Here is a 21,807-nt window from a genome sequence, read left to right as displayed (position 1 = left end):
GGCTGCATTTCTCAAGGGCTGCATCACTGTCTGGTATTGGGGGGGGGAGGCGGCTACTGCACAGGACCGAAAGAAGTTGCAGAGGGTTGTAAATTTAGTCAGCTCCATCTTGGGTACTAGCCTACACAGTACTCAGGACATCTTCAAAGAGCAGTGTCTCAGAAAGGCAGCATCCATTATTAAGGACCTCCAGCACCCAGGGCATGCCCTTTTCTCACTGTTACCATCGGGTAGGAGATACAGAAGCCTGAAGGCACACACTCAGCGATTCAGGAACAGCTTCTTCCCCTCTGCCATCCAATTTCTAAACGGACATTGAACCCCTGGAAACTACCTCACTTTTTTAATTCCTGTTTTTGCACGATTTTTAATCTGTAATTAATTTACTTATTTGTTAGCTCGTTATTTTATTGTGTTTTTTTTTCTTCTTCTATATTATGTATTGTATTGAACTACTGCTGCTAAGTTAACAAATTTCACAACACATGCCAATGATAATAAACCCAATTCTGATTCTGGGATAATTTTACTACTTTGTACTACTGCAAAAAAATGCAAATTTCATGACATGTGAGTGATAAACCCGATTCTGATATGGGTCTCTATTGTGGATGGAGATGGGGAAGGGGGCAGAGAGAAGGGAATCACATTTGGGGAGAGGGGAATCATGGTTGGGAAAAGGGGGAAGGGAGAGGGGAGGGAAGGGGAAGCACCAGAGAGACATTCTGTAATGATCAATAAACTGATTGTTTGGAATCAAAATGACTTGGCCTGGTGTCTCAGGGCTGGGTGTGCTGGAATGTGCGCACAAATCCCACACCTCCAACCACCCATCCCCGCCCTTGGCACCCCTTCTCTGCCACCTTTCCCACAACCCCCCGCGGCACTCCACCCTCGCCATTCCCAACAACCTTCGCTTCCGCCAGATTTACAAACTCGCTCTCCACTCCACATTGATAAATACAGTACTGTGTAAAAGTCTCAGGCACATATATACTTTTGCACAGTACTCTAACTCTACTCCTGTGTCTCGTGTATGTGTGTGGGGGTGGGGGGGGGGGGGGGGGGGAGAAGCTTACTGCTTCATCCCTGCTGGATTTTGTAGCACATGAACAAGCTTTCTCCTAAGCACAGCCAAAAATAAACTCCTAAGAATCCAAACTGAAACTGATACGTTGAATAATGTCAGCATTACTTAGGGAAGCTCAACTAATTAACTTTCAGCTGTATCGTATGTTAACAGGGCCAGTAACAGACAAGCATCTAAAAGAATCAGAATCAGGTTTAATAAAACTGGCTTTGGTCGTGAAATTTGTTGTTATGTAGCAGCAGTACATATTATTATAAATTACAACTTCAATATATAACTAATGCAAGAGAGCAAGGTTGGTGAGGTCGTGTTCATGGGTTCATTGTCATAATTAGGAATCTGATGGAGGTTAGGACTTTATTCCTTGGAACGAAGATTGAGGGGAGATTTGAAAGAAGTATACAAATTTATGAGGGGTATAGACAGGGTAAGTGCAAGGCAGCTTTTTCCACTGAAGTTGGGTGGGACTACACCCAGAGGTCATGGGTTAGGGATGCAAGGTAAAAAGTTTAAGGGGAACATGAGGGGAAACTTCTTCACTCAGAGGACAGTGAGAGTGTGGAATGAGCTGCCAGCACAAGTGGTGCATGCAAGTTCGATTTCAATGGTTAAGAGAAGTTTGGATAGTATGGTCGGGATGGGGAGGGCAGTGGTCCTGGTGCAGGTCAACGGGAGTAGGCAGTATAAATGGTTCAACATGGACGTGATGGGCAGAAAGGCCTGGTTCTGTGCTGTATTCTTCTACTTTATGACTGAGAGAGGCTGTTCCTGAAGCATTGAGTGTGTGTTTCCAGGCACCTGTACCTCCTCCCTGGGTGGGTGCAATGAGAAGAGGGTATGTCCTGGGTGACGGGCATCCTCATTAAGTACATATATCTCTGGATCATTGAGTGCCAGCCTTCAGGCTCCTGTACCCCCTTCCTGATGGTAGCAATGAGAAGAGGGCATGTCCTGGGCGATGGGCGTCCCCATGGGTGGATGCTATCCTTTTGAGGCATCACCTTTTGAAGATGTCCTCAATGGGGAGATGTGGTCATAATAGAACTGGCTGAGTTCACAACCCCCACCCCCCGGCAGCTGTTTCTGATCCTGTGCATTGGTGGCTCCATTTCAGACAGTGACGCAACCACTTCTCCACCGTACATCAGGATCAGGATCGCGTTTAACATCCCTGGCTTATGTCCTGAAATTTGTTGTTTTGTGGCAGCAGTACATTGCAACACACAGTAAAACTGTAAGTTAAAGTGTGTGTGTGTGTGTGTGTGTGTGTGTGTGTGTGTGTGTGTGTGTATGTATGTATCTCTCTGGATCTTTGAGTGCCTGCCTTCAGGCTCCTGTACCTCCTTCCTGATGGTAGCAATGAGAAGATGGCATGTCCTGGGTCCTTAATGATGGACCACCACCTCTGCGAGGCATTGCTCCTTGCAGATGCCCAGGATGCTGTGGTGGCTAATGTCCATGACGGAGCTGACTAATTTTACAACACCCCTCAGTTTATTTCAATGCATAAGACAAAGGAGCAGAAGTCGGCCATTCACCATTTTATCATGAGCTGATCCATTCTCCCATTTAGTCCTGCTCCCCTGCCTTCTCATCATAACCCTTAGTGCCCTGGTTACTCAGATACCTATCAATCTCTGCCTTAAATACACCCAATGACTTGGCCTCCACTGCCGCCCATGCATCAAATTCCATAGATTCACCACCCTCTGGCTAAAAAAATTTCTTCGCATCTCTGTTCTGAATGGGCGCCCTTCAATCCTTAAGTCATGCCCTCTTGTACTAGACTCCCCCATCATGGGAAACAATTTTGCCACATCCACTCTGTCCATGCCTTTCAACATTCGAAATGTTTCTATGAGGTTAGAACTCCAAGGAATATAGTCCAAAAGCGGACAAACATTCCTCATATGTTAACCCTCTCATTCCCGGAATCATTCTAGTGAATCTTCTCTGTACCCTCTCCAACGTCAGCACATCCTTTCTTAAATAAGGAGACCAAAACTGCCCACAGTACTCCAACACGAGGAATTCTGCAGATGTCCTGACGAAAGGTCTCGGCCCAAAATGTTGACTGTACCTCTTCCTAGAGATGCTGCCTGGCCTGCTGTGTTCACCAGCAATTTTGATGTGTGTTGCACAGTACTCCAAGTGAGGTCTCACCAGCGCCTTATAGAGCCTCAGCATCACATCCCTGCTCCTATACTCTATTCCTCTAGAAATGAATGCCAACATTGCATTTGCCTTCTTCACCACTGACTCAACCTGGAGGTTAACCTTAAGGGTATCCTGCACGAGGACTCCCAAGTCCCGTTGCATCTCAGAACTTTGAATTCTCTCCCCATATAAATAATAGTCTGTCTGTTTATTTATTCTGCCAAAGTGCATAACCACACACTTTCCAACATTTGCCACTTCTTTGCCCATTCTCCCAATCTATCCAAGTCTCTTTGCTGACTCTCTGTTTCCTCAGCACTACCAGCCCCTCCACCTATCTTTGTATCATCAGCAAACTTAGCCACAAAGCCATCTATTCCATAATCCAAATCGTTGATGTACAACGTAAAAAGAAGCGGCCCCAACACAGACCCCTGTGGAACACCACTGGTAACCAGCAGCCAACCAGAATAGGATCCCTTTAATAACACTCTGTTTCCTGCCAATCAGCCAACGCCCTATCCACGTATGTAACTTTCCTGTAATTCCATGGGCTCTTATCTTATTAAGCAGCTTCATGTGTGGCACCTTGTCAAAGGCCTTCTGAAAATCCAAATATACAACATCCACTGCCTCTCCTGTGCAGAGTCTTCCTATCCACTGTACACACGGTGATGCAGCCAGTTAGAACGCTCTCCACGGTACATCTGTAGAAATTTGCAATCATCTTTGGTGACACACCAAATCAACTCAAACTCCTAATGAAATGCAGTCAGTTGTAGCACAATTGAGCTCTCCATTGGAACAAATTCTTTCAAGATTTACAATGCAATAAATCATTTTTAATTTTCTGCTCAGTTTAATTAAATTGAGCAGAAATTATACTTCTGCAGTTGCCTCTGGACATTTAAATCAATGCACTAATGCCCAAAGCAAAACAGCACTGTCTTTGTCAAAAAAAAATCCATTTACAAATAATTATGAAGTTCTGCTGATTGTTAAAGTGAGGCAGAAAAGTTACTAGTCAAGTTAATGTACAATCAGTGACCATGTTATGAGGTACAGGAGTGGAACCCGGTCTGGTCTTCTGTTGCTGCAGCCCATCCACTCCAAGGTTCGATGGGTTCTGTATTCAGAGCTGCTCTTCTGCACACCACTGTTGCAATGTGTGCTTATTTGAGATGCAGAGGGACTTGGGAGTCCTTGTGCAGAACACCCTGAAGGTTAACTTGCAGGTTGAGTCGGTGGTGAGGAAGGCAAATGCCATGTTAGCATTCATTTCAAGAAGTCTAGAATACAAGAGCAGGGATGCGATGCTGAGGCACTAGTGAGGCCTCACTTTGATACTGTGAACAGTTCTGGGCCCCTCATCTTAGAAAAGATGTGCTGGCACTGGAGAGGGCCCAGAGGAGGTTCACAAGGATGAGTTATCAATACCAGGAACATTTGATGGCTCTGGGTCTGTACTCGCTGGAATTCAGAAGAATGAGGGATGATCTCATTGAAACCTTTCGAATGTTGAAAGGCCTAGGCAGAGTAGATGTGGAAAAGATGCTTCCCATGGTGGGAGGGTCTAGGACAAGAGGGCACAGCCTCAGGATAGAGGGGTACCCTTTCAAAACAGAGATGCGGAAAAATTTCCTTAGCCAAAGGGTGGTGAATTTGTGGCATTTGTTGCCACATGCAGCTGTGGAGGCCAGGTCGTTGGGTGTATTTAAGGCAGAGATTGACAGGTTAATCTTGATTGAACATGGCATCAAAGGTTACGGGGAGAAGGCCGGGAACTGGGGTTGAGGAGAAGAAAAAAGGATCAGCCATGATTGGATGGCCAGATGGCCTAATTCTGCTCCTGTCTTGTGGTCTCATTGAATAATTAAAAATCGCGCAAAAGAAAACCAGAAATAAATATATATTTAAAAAGTGAGGTAGTGTCCAAGGGTTCAATGTCCATTTAGGAATCGGATGGCAGAGGGGAAGAAGCTGTTCCTGAATCACTGAGTGTGTGCCTTCAGGCTTCTGTACCTCCTACTTGATGGTAACAGTGAGAAAAGGGCCTGCCCTGGGTGCTGGGGGTCGTTAATAATGGACACTGCCTTTCTGAGACACCGATCCTTAAAGATGTCCTGGGTACTTTGTAGGCTAGTATCCAAGATGAAGCTGACTAGATTTACAACCTTCTGTTGTTTCTTTTGGTCCTGTGCAGTAGCACCTCCCCCCCCCCAATACCAGACATTGATGCAAGCCTGTCACAACGCTCTCCATGAAACAAAGACAATACACCCCTTCAACCTGTGTGTTTGGACATCTCTTGTCATACCTTCTTGTGAAGCTCAGTGTTGGCTTTTATTTAACAGTGCTCCTGAGATGATTTCAGGTCAGTGCACCACATCAAAGATGCTGAAGTGGTACTTTACCTTTTCCCCACAGAGCCTGAGACATTGTTCAGTGTCCCTCCGATCACAGAGACTCTGTCATCAAGCAAACTGATTTTAATAACAATCCATTTCTATTGTCAGAGTCAATGGCTTTCTGTTGAGAATAATTCAAGTGCTTGTTTTTCTATTAACTGCTTTTGATCTCCGAGGACTACAGGTGCACTAACAGGATGTGCAGATTTGGAAGTGATCATCACAACTAAGCCCCTGTCGTCAACAAATCCTGACCAGAATTAAAGAGATGCTAGGTCAATAAGGTAAAGTGAACTTTCTTCATATTCATCGCCATCACGTGCCGTGCCATATAACGTTGGCGATCATAAGACACAGGAGCAGAATTAGGCCATTTGGTCCATCGAATCTGCTCTGCCATTTCATCATGGCTGATCCATTTTCCTCTCAGCCCCAATCTCCTGCCTTCTTCCCGTATCCCTTCATGCCCTGACTAATCAGAAATCCAGAAACATACCCAATGATTTGGTCTCCACGGCTACCTGTGGCAAAAGATTCACCACTCTCTCACTAAAGAAATTACTCATCACCATTTGAAAAGGACGCCCCTCTATTCTGAGTCTGTGTCCATTGGTCTTTGACTCCCCCACCATAGGAAGCATCACCTCCACATTCACCCTATCGAGGCCCTTCACAATTGAATAGGTTTCATTGATAACCCCTCATTCTTCTGACCTCTGCCTCCAAACTTCCCCAATTAACTGGCAAACTATAATACTGCTTGGCATCTAATAACGTGACTTAGAAACCTGGTGGGACATTGATAACTACCAATAGGCTGGAAAAATTGCTAATTCAGCACCAAATCCCCAATTTGTTGTCTTCCAACCTATAGGCCCTCCCCCCAGGTTACAAACACCCAACTAATAGACACAAGAGGTTCTGCACAGATGCTGGAAACGCAGAACACACACAGAGCAGAAGGACCTCATACAGAATTCAAAGTTCTGAGATGCAACGGGACTTGGGAGTCCTCGTGCATGATACCCTTAAGGTTAACCTGCAGGTTGAGTCGGTGGTGAAGAAGGTGAATGCAATGTTGGCATTCATTTCTAGAGGAATAGAGTATAGGAGCAGGGATGTGATGTTGAGGCTCTATAAGGTGCTGGTGAGACCTCACTTGGGAGTACTGTGGGCAGTTTTGGTCTCCTTATTTAAGAAAGGATGTGCTGACGTTGGAGAGGGTACAGAGAAGATTCACTAGAATGATTCTGGGAATGAGAGGGTTAACATATGAGGAACGTTTGTCCGCTCTTAAACTATATTCCTTGGAGTTTAGAAGAATGAGGGGAGACCTCACAGAAACATTTCGAATGTTGAAAGGCATGGACAGAGTGGATGTGGCAAAGTTGTTTCCCATGATGGGGGAGTCTAGTACAAGAGGGCATAACTTAAGGATTGAAGGGTGCCCATTCAGAACAGAAATGCGAAGAAATTTTTTTAGCGAGGGGGTGGTGAATCTATGGAATTTGTTGCCATGGGCGGCAGTGGAGGCCAAGTCATTGGGTGTATTTAAGGCAGAGATTGATAGGTATCTGAGTAGCCAGGGCACCAAAGGTTATGGTGAGAAGGTGGGGAAGTGGGACTAAATGGGAGAATGGATCAGCTCATGATAAAATGGTGGAGCAGACTTGATGGGCCAAATGGCCGACTTCTGCTCTTTTGTCTTAGTGGTCTTATGGACCTCAGCATCTTCTGGCAGGTGTGAGCATGATATTTCTCTGTGCCTTCCCTCGCCACCATTACCCCGCCCCCCCAGATGCACACAATTTAAGAGCAGGGTCAAACAGAACACTGAGTAGACTCACTCATTCCATCACTAAGGCTGGCCGGTGGCTGCTCTTCCTGGACTTGCTCACTCTCCCATCATTGCTGTTTCAGTAAGACCAAGGAACTGGTTGTGGATTTCAGGAAGGGGAAGTCGAGAGAACGCATACCCAGCCTCGTCCAGTGATCAGCAAATGGTGAGCAGTTTCCAATTCTTGGGCATCAACATCTCTAAAGATCTATCCTGGGCCCAACATATTGAGGCGATTATGAAGAAGTTATGCCAGCAGCTACATTTCATTCGGAGTTTGAGGAGATTTGTTATGTCACCAAAGTCCATAGCAAATTTCTACAGATGTACCATGGAGAGCATTCTAACTGGCCGCATCGCTGTCAGGTATGGAGGGGTCACTACACAGGATCATTAAAAAGCTGCAGTGGGTTATAAATTCAGCCATCTCCATCACAAGGACAAGTCATCCCACCATCGAAAATATCAAGGTTGTTGGGGTCTCCCTAACTTCTGTCCAAGACCTCTTTCAGAGTCGATGCCCTCCAGAAGATACGGTACATCATTAAAGACCCCTCACACCCTCTCCATGAACTGTTTGTTCTTCTGCCATCAGGCAAACGTTACAGGAGCATCAAAACTAAAACCACAAGGCCACTAAACAGCTTCTTCCCACAGGCAGTCAGACTGCTAAATAGCTGCTCTACCTGACTCTGCTTTGGACACTTTTAACTTGCACTGGACACTTATAACTTGATTTTAACTGACATGTGGCTGTTGTGTTTTACTATTTATTGTTATGTTTATTATTTAGTGTTGCATTTGTTATGTTATGATTGCACTGCTCCTGGGAAACGCTGTCTCATTCTGCACTGCAGAGCTGATATACGGTTAGAATGACAATAAAGTTTTTTGAATCTTGAATCTTTGAATCTTCAAAAGGCAATGCCCCCAAAAGGCAACATCCATCAAAGAAGACCCCCACCCCCCCAGGCCAGGTCCTCTTCTCATTACTACCATCAGAGAGGAGGTACAGGAGACTGAAGACAACCACTCAATGTTTTAGGAACAGCGACTTTCCCTCTGCCATCAGATTTCTGAACGACCCATGTACACTACTTCACTATTTTGCTCTTTTTGCTTTGCTTTTTTAAAAAACATTTTAGTATAATAATATTTTTACATCAAAATTCACAAAATATTTCAATGATATAGATTAATTCCATTATGTGCATTATTCTAGTAAGGATTTATTGAGTATGCCCATGAGAAAATGAATCTCAGGGTTCTATATGGTGACATATGTACTTCGATAATACATTTACTTTCAACTTTCATTCTGATTCCTATGATCCTTTCCCACTCTGAATATCGACCTCCTTCCAGTAAATTTTCCCCCTCCCTCTCCCCTCTTCTATTCCTCATTCTAGCCTCTTACCTCATCTTACCTGCCTATCACCTCCCCCTGGGTCCTCTCCTCCTCCTCTTTCTCCTATGGTCCACTCTCCTCTCCTAATCAGATAGCTTCCCCTCCAGCCCTTTACCTTTCCAATCCACCTGGCTTCAATTATCACCTTCCAACTATCCTCTTTTCCCCTCCCCCCCACCTCAACTTTTTATTCTGGCATCTATCCTCCTCCCTTTCCAGTCCTGAAGAAGGGTTTCGGCCCGAAATGTCGACTTTTATTCATTTCCATTGACGCTGCCTGGCCTGCTGAGTTCCTCCAGCATTTTGTGTGTGTTGTTCTGGGTTTCCAGCATCTGCAGAATCTCTTGTTTATCCTTTCCCACTAACTGTCTTAGCATATCACCGACCTATGGGCAGGAAGGCTGCTGCAATATGGGGGAACGTCTCTATAACAAAGTTTTCGCTTCATTGAGACTGACCCCCGGTTAGGAGGGTGAAACCGGAAATGCCAATTTTAAGGTGGGACCAGGAGTGACAGTGGGTGCAGGACACTTACGCAGATCTGCCCTCCGCATCCAGCTTGGTCGGGATAACCCCTCTCTTCGCCAGCACTGACGTGACTTTGTCCACATCTCCCTTTTCCACCGCCTTCAGCAAACGGTCATCATATTTGCTCCAGTCCAATGTCTGCATTTAAAAAGAAGCAAAAATACCACGTGAAGTAACGATGCAAACATGTCCCCTTAACTCTATAATAAGGGGAGCCTTCCTCGTATTTCGGCACATTATACTGCAACATTTGTTGCATCCAATCAGAGCAGGAATCTGACACGGGCATGTTTTACAACACACAGACACTCTGCAAAATGTTAACTGATAGGTACATACTATCCCAGTCAACAGGAGTTGATTTCAATTTAATTTAAGTTTTTATATACATTTCTTACTGTAACAACAAATTACACAAGTCACTGTCACTTATCTCAGTACACTCGGTAGTGTGGAGGAGCAGAGGGATCTGGGGGTACATGTCCACAGATCCCTGAAAGTTGCCTCACAGGTGGATAGGGTAGTTAAGAAAGCTTATGGGGTGTTAGCTTTCATAAGTCGAGGGATAGAGTTTAAGAGTCGCGATATAATGATGCAGCTCTATAAAACTCTGGTTAGGCCACACTTGGAGTACTGTGTCCAGTTCCGGTCACCTCACTATAGGAAGGATGTGGAAGCATTGGAAAGAGTACAGAGGAGATTTACCAGGATGCTGCCTGGTTTAGAAAGTATGCATTATGATCAGAGATTAAGGGAGCTAGGGCTTTACTCTTTGGAGAGAAGGAGGATGAGAAGAGACATGATAGAGGTGTACAAGATAATAAGAGGAATTGATAGAGTGGATAGCCAGCACCTCTTCCCCGGGGCACCACTGCTCAATACAAGAGGACATGGCTTTAAGGTAAGGGGTGGGAAGTTCAAGGGGGATAATAGAGGAAGGTTTTTTACTCAGAGAGTGGTTGGTGCGTGGAATGCACTGCCTGAGTCAGTGGTGGAGACAGATACACTCGTGAAGTTTAAGAGACTACTAGATAGGTATATGGAGGAATTCAAGGTGGGGGCTTATATGGGAGGCAGGGTTTGAGGGTCGGCACAACATTGTGGGCCTGTACTATTCTATGTTCTATGACGACCAAGAAGGACACCACTTTAACTAGGACGGGTCTGAAGTTCTGGCACAGGCAAGAACAAAGCAGGCACAAGAATTTTTGGAAGTGTGGTTCTCTTCTGATTTTCTGTAAACACACACATCAAAATCGATGCAATCTACAAACCTCTAAGAGCCAAAGAAAGGTGAGCCAATAGAATTCAAAGGTCAACTGTAGGGGCAGCCAATCAGGATGGAGGCAAGTGATCGGGGGCCTATATAAACGTGAGCACTTTCAGAGAGAAAACACCAACAACTGCGCACTGGGAATGTCACCACGACTGGTGATGAAACGTCTGCAATCCAATGGGCAAGCTCGGTGAACAACACAACAAGCATGTCAGTGGTATTAAACCTGATTCTGAGTAGAGCTCACTTCTTGAGAGCCAGCAACTTGTGTAACTCATCTCCATTCATCACAAACTCTTTCACTTGCAAAACTTTCTTCTCAGTGCAACCCACCAAACAATCCGAACTGTGCGTCAATAATCCGTGGGAAGGCCTCTGTTCAACGAGGGCTGCACGGTAGCATATTGCTTTACACTGCCAGCAGTCAGGGTTCAATTCCCCCCGCTGTCTGTAAGGGGTTTGTACATTCTCCTCATGACCACGGACGTTTCCGTTTCCTCTTCCTCCGGGTGCTCCGGTTTCCTCCCACACTCTAAAGACGTACAGTTTAGGGTTAGTGAGTTGTGGCACCGGAAACACGGCCACACTTGCAGGCTGCCCCCCCAGCACATCCTCAGACTGTGTTAGTTGTTGATCCAAACCACACATTCACTGTATGCTTCAATGTACGTGAGACAAATAAAGCTAAATTTTAGTCTTTCATTCAGCTTCCCTTGTATGCACCTGTCCAGCTCGACCAACTTTTGAAAAGTTGCCTTTTTGAATTCACACCAATATTTCCACCAGCACCAATCTGCCCCACCCACCAACCCCAGCTTGATGCACAAGATGTCTGGAGGAGAAAGAAATTAGAAAACAAAAAGTTCAAACCTATTATGAGTAACATGAGGGGAAACTTCTTTACTCAGAGAGTGGTAGCTGTGTGGAATGAGCTTCCAGCGGAAGTGGTTGAGGCAGGTTTGATGTTGTCGTTTAAAGTTAAGTTGGACAGCTATATGGACTGGAAAGGAATAGAGGGTTATGGGCTGAGTGCAGGTTGGTGGGACTAGGTGAGAGTAAGCGTTTGGCACAGACTAGAAGGGCCGAGATGGCCTGCTTCTGTGCTGTAATTGTTATATGGTTATATTATCAATATATGTCACCATATACTACCTGAGATTCATTTTCTTGAAGCCATTCATAGTAGAATGAAAGGAATACAATAGAATTCATGAAAAAGTGTGCGCACGTGCACACACACACACAGTGACTAACAAGCAACCAATATGGAGAAGATGACAAACTGCACAGATACAAAAATAAGTAAATAAATACTACTGAGAACATGAGTTGTAGAGTCCTTGAGAGGGAGCCTGTACGTTCAGTGTCGGGATGAGGGAAGTTATCCACACTGATTCAGAAGCCTGATGGTTGTTCCTGAACCTGGTAGTGTGGCACCTAAGGCTCCTGTAGCTCCTTCCCGATGGTAGTAGGGAGGAAGGAGAAGAGAGCATGGCCGAGATGGTGGGGCTCCTCAATAAACAAAGGGATCTTCCACCGCAGAGAAGGGCAACATAATTCCACTCCCACTCTCTGCTCAGCAATATAACATCCAGGAATAAGTTGTACATGGTCTGTGAGAATTTGACAATATAGAGCCTGGGTCTATTTTCATTATCAATGGAACCACACCCAGTAATTCCCTTCCAGCACAGTGAGGGAGTACTCATGTTATACAGGGTGCAGTGACTCGAAGGAGCAGCTCAGCACCAACACGAGAATGGACACTGTACCCTGGTCTCTCCAGAGATGCCTGTCTGTGAAAAATGAGAAGCACAAATCCAGACCTCAGCAGGAAGCCTTGAACCTCAGTGGGGGAGAAGGAGTGTGCGTCAGCAATGTGGCCAGAAGGCAAACCTTTCAGGCATCTTGCAAACCTGCCAAGTCAAAGTGACCTGCAAATTTAGCAACTTTTTTCATTCACATAGCTCCTTTCATTCAAGAAAACATCCTGGCATACTTCATAGGAACAACTGACAGATACAAGTTGGCACCAATCTGCACAAAGACCGGCTCAAAGATGAGATTAGCTTTAATTGTCACATATAGAGTGACATATCATAACATACGGTTATGATAAATACCGTACTATACAGTGAACTACATCGTCTGCATCAATGTACAACACAGTCCAAGGATGTGCTTGGGGTTCGGGGAGAGGAGGAGCCTACAAGTGTCACCATGCTTCCAGCACCAACAGTTCATGATCAAATCTTACGAACCCTGACCTGTACGTCTTTGGATTGTGGGAGGAAACTGGAGCACCCGGAGGAAACCCACATGGTCACAAGGAGAGCGTACAAATACCTTACAGACAGCAGCAGGAATTGAACCCTGATCGCACAGGTGGTGCTGTAAAACACTTACGCTACCACGCTGCCCTGCCATAGAACTGAGGCCGAACCCATTAAGGAGCGTGTTAAAGGAGAGTGGGATAATGGGATTCAGGGAGGCCAAGGGAAACCAGGGACGAGCGAGACACCAGCACCACAGGACTGTAATTGCTGAGGACTTCAGCTAAAGAGCAGGTCCTTTTAAGAACAAATGCAAGAGATTCTGCAGATGCTGCAAATCTTGAGCAACACAGGATCTGTCCTGGTGAAGTATCTCAGCCCAAAACGGCGACTGCTTATTCAAAGTTCAAAGTAAATTTATTATCAAAGTACATGTATAACACTATAGATTTATTTTCTTGCAGACATCCTCAGTGAAACAGAGAAATACAACAGAATCATGAAAAACTGCACACAAAGACCGACAAACAATGTGCAAAGGACAACAAACTTGCAAACAAAAAAGAAAGTAGTAAAAAAATAGTACTGAGAGCATGAGTTGTAGAGTCCTTGAGCGTTAGTCAACAGGCTGTGAAATTTGTTCGGCATTGAGGTGACTGCCATTAGGAGGAGCCTGATAATTGAAGGGTTCCTGAAATTCATGGTCTAGGACCTACGGCTCCTGTACCTCCTCGAAGCAAGCAGTAAGGCATTCTCTAAAATTCCACTCTTAATTTATTCTCTATTATAATGCCTAACGCCCAAACACCATTGGCCTTTCCGGCACTCCTTCACTTTACCAACAAGACAGATGCCAAGTCCAATTAAAAAGCAAGCCTTAAGCCAAGCAGGACTCCTAGCCCGCAGCAGCTGTCGTACAGTGGAATGATAGTTTTACTGTTGCTGGGTCTTCACTAATGTGTAAAAGCCTCCAGCTCAACCCCATGATTAGCAAGTGCTGCCGCCCTTTTCTGCACTCAGCAACCCTCCCGACAGCGGGTTTGATCTCAGTCATCAGTCCGGATGCAAGCACAGCTACATGCAGGCAAACATTTTTTAAGGCGTTTATACCAGCCAACGGAAATAAGAACACAAGAGATTCTGTGGATGCCGGAAAGTCCAGAGCAACACACACACACACACAAACAAAATGCTGAAGAATGCAACAGGTTCAGGTAATATCTATGGCGGGGGATAAACAATCGATGTTTTGGCTGAGATATGGCATGTAATCTTCAAGGAGATCAATGACAAGTGGATCTGTTCTGGGACTCCCTGCTCGTTGTGATTTTTATAAATGACTTGGATTTAGAAGTGGAAGGGTGGGGGATGGGGGAGGGGGTTAAGTAAGTAGCCTGTCACATGATCAGGAGGCCATTCAGCCTCTCGTTTGCTCTGCTATTTAACCACAGTACATCGTTCCATCCAACAGATAAAACATCCTGAGACAGAGTTTGATTACAGAGGGGCAAAGTTCTGAATGAAACCAAGAAGAATATGAAGCCTGCTGCACCAAAACAGAAGGTGCTCATACTTTGTGTGAGCTAGATTTTAACAGGGACATTTCCAGCAGAGCAGCTTGAGACCCAGTTCTCTTTAGATAAACTACCAAAGTGCAGTCATTTGTTCTGTCAACTCTCGTTCTGAAAATTATGAGTGGTATAGACAGGGCAGATGCAGGCAGGTCCAGGCTACTGAGGGTGAGTGAGACCAAAACTAGAGGTCAGAGGTTAAGGGTGAAAGGTGAAACGTTTAAGGTGAACCTGAGGGGAAACTTCTTCATTCAGAGGGTGGAATGACCTGCCAGTGGAAGAGCTGGATGCAGGTTTGATTGCAGTGTTTAAGAGAAGTTTGGATAAGTACATGGATGGGAGGGGTATGGAGGGATATGGTCCAGGTGCAGGTCGATTGGACCAGGCAATATTGACTCGATGGACCAAAGAGCTTGTTATCTGTGCTGCAGTTCTGTATGACTATAGGTGGACAATTTTGTTCATGCTTAACTCCCCCTTTAACTTTTCCTGTGAATTATTGTCACCACATCACTACCGGTACAAATAACCCACCAACCCCCACGTCTGTGAGGTGGGGGAGGGAACTGGAGCACTCATGTGGCTGTCGTGCAAACTCTGCACAGACAGCGGTGGGGGAGGGAACTGGAGCACTCACGTGGCTGTCGTGCAAACTCTGCACAGACAGCGGTGGGGGAGGTCAGGAATGGCAGTCGGTCCCCAAACTGGAGGCATCAGCCCCACGAGCTGTGCTCGTCTCTCACTGAGTACAATGCCACCGAGGGGAACTTCACTCAGACAGCGGTGAGAGTGTGCAACAGGCTGTCAGAGCAAGTGGTGCATGCCTGCTCGAGTCCGACGTTCAAGAGGAGTTTGGATAGGCGTGCAGATGGGAGGGGTACGGTCCAGGTACTTGTCGATGGGACCAGGCAAATTAATAGTTCAGCAAGGAGTAGATGGGCCAAAGGGCATGCTTTTATGCTGTAGTGTTCTATGACTCTATGAACCATCTTCATTGCAATTCCAAAGTTCAAAGTAAAGTTATTATCAAGTGCACTTATGTCACCATATACAACCCTGAGATTCATTTTCTTGCGGACAATTACAGGAAAAATAGAACGGACAAAAAACAATGGAACAGGTTGGCTGGTACAATGGGGGGGGGCGTAGTGGTTAGCAACAAGCTGAACTACAGCCCGAGCGATCTGGGTTCAATTCCCACCACTGTCTGTAGGGAATTTGTACGTTATCCCCGCGGGTTACCTCCGGGTGCCCTGCAGTCATCCCACTGGGCGGGGGGGGGGAGAGGTTCGTAAATTGGGAGTATGCCATGACAGTACTAGAAGTGTGGCGATATTTGCAGGCTCGCACTCCCTCAAACACATCACAAACGATGGCACAAACGACACACTTCACTGTCTGTCCTGAGGTTTAACTGGACCTCTGACAAATAAAGCTAATCTTTACCATCAAAAGACAAATTATTAGTGCTGATAAGCAAGGTCAGAGCGACAAGTTTTAAAGGAGGTGATGGAGAAGCAGAGGGGTTAGGGAAAGGACATGTTTAAAATTAGCTCTGCTTGAACCCTGTCACATACCATACCTACACATAAAATGACACTTGGAGAGAGCAGGAGGAAAGAATAACAGTCTGATCCTTTCTTAGAGACGATTACAAGTTTCAGTAGATGATTTTAGAATGTAGTTTACCAAAACATCATTATAAGGATATGAAAACACTTCAGTGATGGCTTTGTCATCTGTAACATTATAAGGCATCACGGTCAATAAAGTATGACTATGACTATAGTGCAGTGGTTAGCATAACACGACTACAGCTTGGAGCATCCCAGAGTTCAGAGTTTAATTCCAGCACCGTCCATGCAGTTTGAACATTCTCCCTGTGAACCACACGGGTTTCATCCAGGGTGCTCTCGGTTCAAAGATGTCCTACCAGTTGGTAGATGAATTGGCCATTAAGACTGAGGATTAGTGTTGAATAGGTGGGGTGCTGCGCAGTGAGACTCGTTGGGCCAGAAGAGCCTGTTTTGCACTGATTCTCTAAATAAAAGGTAAATCATTAAACACACTCGAGTACTTGCTCAACTGCGTTGGAAACTAATTTACCAGGCTGCAAGTATCCCAGAGCAGCAGCAACAAGCCCTGATGATAAAAAGCCAAAAGCTACAATCAACAAGGCTGAAATAAATATTTTGTTTTTGGATAAGGGCCAGTGTTTAGAAGTCGCTCGAAGCATTGGCCCTGCAGCTGAATGACATCATTGACTCAATGAGATTAGAGCCTATCCATTCACTCCCACGCATCTATTATTAAAGCCTGCAGAACTACCTTGGATCAATATGGATATCTATATTCTGCAGCCATCAGAAACTCGGTCATTCCTTTTTCCAAAGACACTTAACTCTGCTGCAGGGAAAGCCACGATGTTATAATACTAATCACAACTTCGTAACTGCAGACATGATCATAGTCGAACCATGCGACACATACACATGCAAACTCCCCAGACACTAAATTAAACTAAAGAGAGTTCTGGCGAAAGTTACCTACAGAGGGCACGGAGGCACAGGAGAACCAGTGCTTCATGCTGGTCTAGAATGCTTCTGGAGCTCGGACAGATCTGTGCTTGCAAATGCAGCCCGCTATAAATCAACTCTACAATTGACACGGTGCAGACCAGGGCTAGAAACAGCACCGTCGCAGGGTCCGCAGGCTCTGAGCACTGTTCTACAACCTCAGAAGGATCGCATGTTTCCAGTCCACGACCCTATATGCATTGTACTAAATTCTCCTCATCTTCTGAGTCATCGTCAGACTTCATTACTTCCCAGGAGGGACCCTTATTCGGAGTATTTTGAGCTTTGTTTCAGAAATCACAGACTGCAGCCCAGGGATTAAAACAAAGCACTTCTTCCTCCTTTCCCCTGCACAGAGCCCTTGGGTGCCAGCTTGTTCGATTCCAGCCCTTCCGAACAAGAGAGCAAGTGCAGCCAGGGATCACAGAGCTTCTGCTGTGAAGCAGTGCTCACCCCGGCAACATGTGCCAAGCTTAAGTCAAACTTTCATCTTGGCACCAAAATATCACAGCCAGATCACAGTAAACAGGCCATGATATCACCCAACTCCTGCATTATTGACCTCGCAACCCTCCGAGAGACGTCTGCAAGGTACAGCTAATAATAATCCAGTGCATGCATAGCCTCTGAGTAATGGGGTATCGAGCTATCATCATCGAAGGCAAAGCATCAAGGCATGCTTTGCAGGATTCTAAAAATAGTCACTTCCAGCAGGGAGATTCAGAAGTGTCAGGTTCAGAAAGGACTCTGGATGACCTTTGGACATGGTTGCCTCACCAAATGAGCGACCCACTAAGTCACCAGGCACACATAAACATGGGATTCCACAGATCTTTAGGCTTGAAGTGGAGGTTGTTAGCAGAGGTCATTTAGAAAGGGCATCCAAAAAAGGAGAAAGCAGGAGAATGGGGTTGGGAGGGATAATTTAATCGGTCATGATGGAACGGTGGAGCAGACTCAATGGGCTGAATGGCCTAATTCTGCTCCCATGTCTTATGCAGATACTGGAAATCCAGAGAAGTCCCGGACTTATTTCCTGGCATAATTTACATATTACTATTTAACTATTTATGGTTTTATTACTAATTATTTATGGTGCAACTGTAACGAAAACCAATTTCCCCCGGGATGAATAAAGTATGACTATGACAAAACGCTGGAGGAACTCAGCAGGTCAGACAGCATCAATGGAGGTGAATAAAGATTTGATATTTTGGGCCAAAAATCTTAATCAGCAATGGAGAGGAAGGGGGAAAAGACTGAATAGGAAGCTGGGGGCAAAAGTAGTAGTGCAAGCAGGAAGGTGATATCCTCACTCCCCCACCTATAAGATATAGGAGCAGAAATAGGCCATTTGGCCCATTGAGTCTGCTCCACCACTTCATCACGGCTGATCCAATTTTCCTCTCAGCCCCAATCTCCTGCCTCCGCCCCATATCTCTTCATACCCTGACTCATCAAGAATCTATCAACCTCTGCCTTAAACATACATAAAGACTTGGCCTCCAGACCTGCCTGTGGCAAAGAATTCCACAGATTTACCACTCTCTGGCTAAAGAAATTCCTCTTCATCTTTGTTCAAAAAGGTCACCCCTCTATTCTGAGGCTGTGTCCTCTGGTCTGAGAGTTCCCAACCATTGGAAGCATCCTCTCCACATCCACTCCATCAAAGCCTTTCACATTTGATAGGTTTCAATGAGTCCACCTCTCATTCTTCCGAATTCTAGTGAATACAGGCCCAGAACTATCAAATGCTCTTCATATGATAAACCATTCAATCCTGGAATCCTTTTTCTGAACTTCCTTTGAACCTCTCCAGTTTCAGCACATCCTTTAGTAGATAAGGGGCTCAAAACTGCTCACAATACTCGTAGTGAGATCTCACCAGTGCTTTATAAAGTCTCAACATTACATCCTTGCTTTTATATTCTAGTCCTCTTGAAATTAATGCTAACATCGTGTTTGCTTTCCTCATCACAGACCCAATCTGCAAATTAACCTTCAAGAGATCCTACACAAGGTCTCTCAAGTCCCTCAGCACCTTAATTTTTTGTATTTTCTCTCCATTTAGAAAATAGCGTACCCTTTCATTTCTTCTACCCACCTATCTTCCCCCTCCAACCAGATGGAATGAACATCGATTTCTCTAACTTACGGTAATTTCTCCTCCCTCTCCTCCTCTCTCTTTTCCATTCAGACTTCCCACTTATCCCTTCTCACCTCCCTATCATGTCACCCTGGTTCCCCTCCTCCATCCATCTCTCCTCTCCCATCAGGTTCCTTCTGCAGCCCTCCCATCTCTCACCACCCAGCTTCTCACCTCATCCTTCCCCCTCCACTGGCTTCACTTATCACCTGCCAGCTTGACCTCCTTCCCCCCACCGTCACACCCCATCCTTTCCAGTCCTGACGAAGGGTCTCAGCACCAAACGCTTAAAGCTTCTTCCCCTCCATAGACGCTGCCTGACCCACTGAGTTCCTCCAGCATTTTGTGCAAGTTGTCAGCAGCACAGTGTCCCTGCCGCGCAGTGCGTAGATTGCATCATCATTGGTCAGGCTGCTTAAGGTCCTCCATCACCCAGCAGCACAAGGGAGACCACTTGCTCGCAGATCCCTGCCAAAGCACTTCACTCTACATCTGCAACGAGATTCAGTAACAATATCACATGCGAGCTGCAGTCAATCACAAGGAGGTTGCCAGCCGCAACATGTATTTTAAACCACGTAGCGTAAATATATTTCGAGCTATGACAATTTATATTTTCATTTGGAATTTAAAACTATTAAAAACACAGGGCACCAGAATACTCCTTTTCATCTCATGGGCCGTCTTTAAACTCCATTCAGGAGACGACAGGCTGCGTTCCTGAAAATCCAGCAAGTGAGAGACGTAATTGTTAAGTTTAAGGGTAACACACAAAATGCTGGAGAAATTCAGCAGGTCAAACAGCATTCATGGAAAGAAATAAAGAGTCAACATTTCAGGCTGAGACCCTTCATCAGGACACTATTTAGTGAACAAGTATCTGCCCTTTTACAGGCATTTGTGTAAACAACAATCTACATTTACAGAGCATTCTTGCTACTATTAACAGACAGGAGCCTTGGGTCCCACACCACCAGGTTCAGGAACAGTTATTACCCCTCATCCATCAGGTCCCACACCACCAGGTTCAGGAATCATTATTACCCTTCAACCATCAGATCCCACACCACCAGGTTCAGGAACAGTTATTACCCCTCCGCCATCAGGTCCCACACCACCAGGTTCAGGAACAGTTATTACCCCTCGACCATCAGGTCCCACACCACCAGGTTCAGGAACAGTTATTACCCCTCGACCATCAGGTCCCACACCACCAGGTTCAGGAACAGTTATTACCCCTCGACCATCAGGTCCCACACCACCAGGTTCAGGAACAGTTATTACCCCTCGACCATCAGGTCCCACACCACCAGGTTCAGGAACAGTTATTACCCCTCGACCATCAGGTCCCACACCACCAGGTTCAGGAACAGTTATTACCCCTCGACCATCAGGTCCCACACCACCAGGTTCAGGAACAGTTATTACCCCTCGACCATCAGGTCCCACACCACCAGGTTCAGGAACAGTTATTACCCCTCGACCATCAGGTCCCACACCACCAGGTTCAGGAACAGTTATTACCCCTCGACCATCAGGTCCCACACCACCAGGTTCAGGAATAGTTATTACCCCTCGACCATCAGGTCCCACACCACCAGGTTCAGGAACAGTTATTACCCCTCGACCATCAGGTCCCACACCACCAGGTTCAGGAACAGTTATTACTCCTCGACCATCAGGTCCCACACCACCAGGTTCAGGAACAGTTATTACCCCTCGACCATCAGGTCCCACACCACCAGGTTCAGGAACAGTTATTACCCCTCGACCATCAGGTCCCACACCACCAGGTTCAGGAACAGTTATTACCCCTCGACCATCAGGTCCCACACCACCAGGTTCAGGAACAGTTATTACCCCTCGACCATCAGGTCCCACACCACCAGGTTCAGGAACAGTTATTACCCCTCGACCATCAGGTCCCACACCACCAGGTTCAGGAACAGTTATCACCCCTCGACCATCAGGTCCCACACCACCAGGTTCAGGAACAGTTATTACCCCTCGACCATCAGGTCCCACACCACCAGGTTCAGGAACAGTTATTACCCCTCGACCATCAGGTCCCACACCACCAGGTTCAGGAACAGTTATTACTCCTCGACCATCAGGTCCCACACCACCAGGTTCAGGAACAGTTATTACCCCTCGACCATCAGGTCCCACACCACCAGGTTCAGGAACAGTTATTACCCCTCGACCATCAGGTCCCACACCACCAGGTTCAGGAACAGTTATTACCCCTCGACCATCAGGTCCCACACCACCAGGTTCAGGAACAGTTATTACCCCTCGACCATCAGGTCCCACACCACCAGGTTCAGGAACAGTTATTACCCCTCGACCATCAGGTCCCACACCACCAGGTTCAGGAACAGTTATCACCCCTCGACCATCAGGTCCCACACCACCAGGTTCAGGAACAGTTATTACCCCTCGACCATCAGGTCCCACACCACCAGGTTCAGGAACAGTTATTACCCCTCGACCATCAGGTCCCACACCACCAGGTTCAGGAACAGTTATTACCCCTC

General features: G+C 46.0%; 1 protein-coding gene across 6 annotated transcripts in view; it reads right to left on the bottom strand.

Moving 5' to 3' along the window:
- The window catches only part of LOC140209664 (uveal autoantigen with coiled-coil domains and ankyrin repeats protein-like), a 186,839-nt gene that overhangs the window by 84,411 nt on the left and 80,621 nt on the right, over positions 1-21,807 (bottom strand). For 5 of the 6 annotated variants that reach the window (XM_072278014.1, XM_072278016.1, XM_072278018.1 and 2 more), the window contains exon 2: positions 9,436-9,566. In XM_072278014.1, coding sequence (XP_072134115.1) covers positions 9,436-9,566 — 131 coding nt within the window. Of the gene's footprint in view, positions 1-9,435; positions 9,567-17,098; positions 17,591-21,807 lie in introns of those variants that run through there. The other variant, XM_072278017.1, reaches the window with a different exon arrangement.

The sequence above is a fragment of the Mobula birostris genome, chromosome 14, assembly GCF_030028105.1.
Source record: "Mobula birostris isolate sMobBir1 chromosome 14, sMobBir1.hap1, whole genome shotgun sequence".
NCBI classification, from domain to species: Eukaryota; Metazoa; Chordata; class Chondrichthyes; order Myliobatiformes; family Myliobatidae; genus Mobula; species Mobula birostris.
This window is presented reverse-complemented; position numbering and strand designations above follow the sequence as displayed.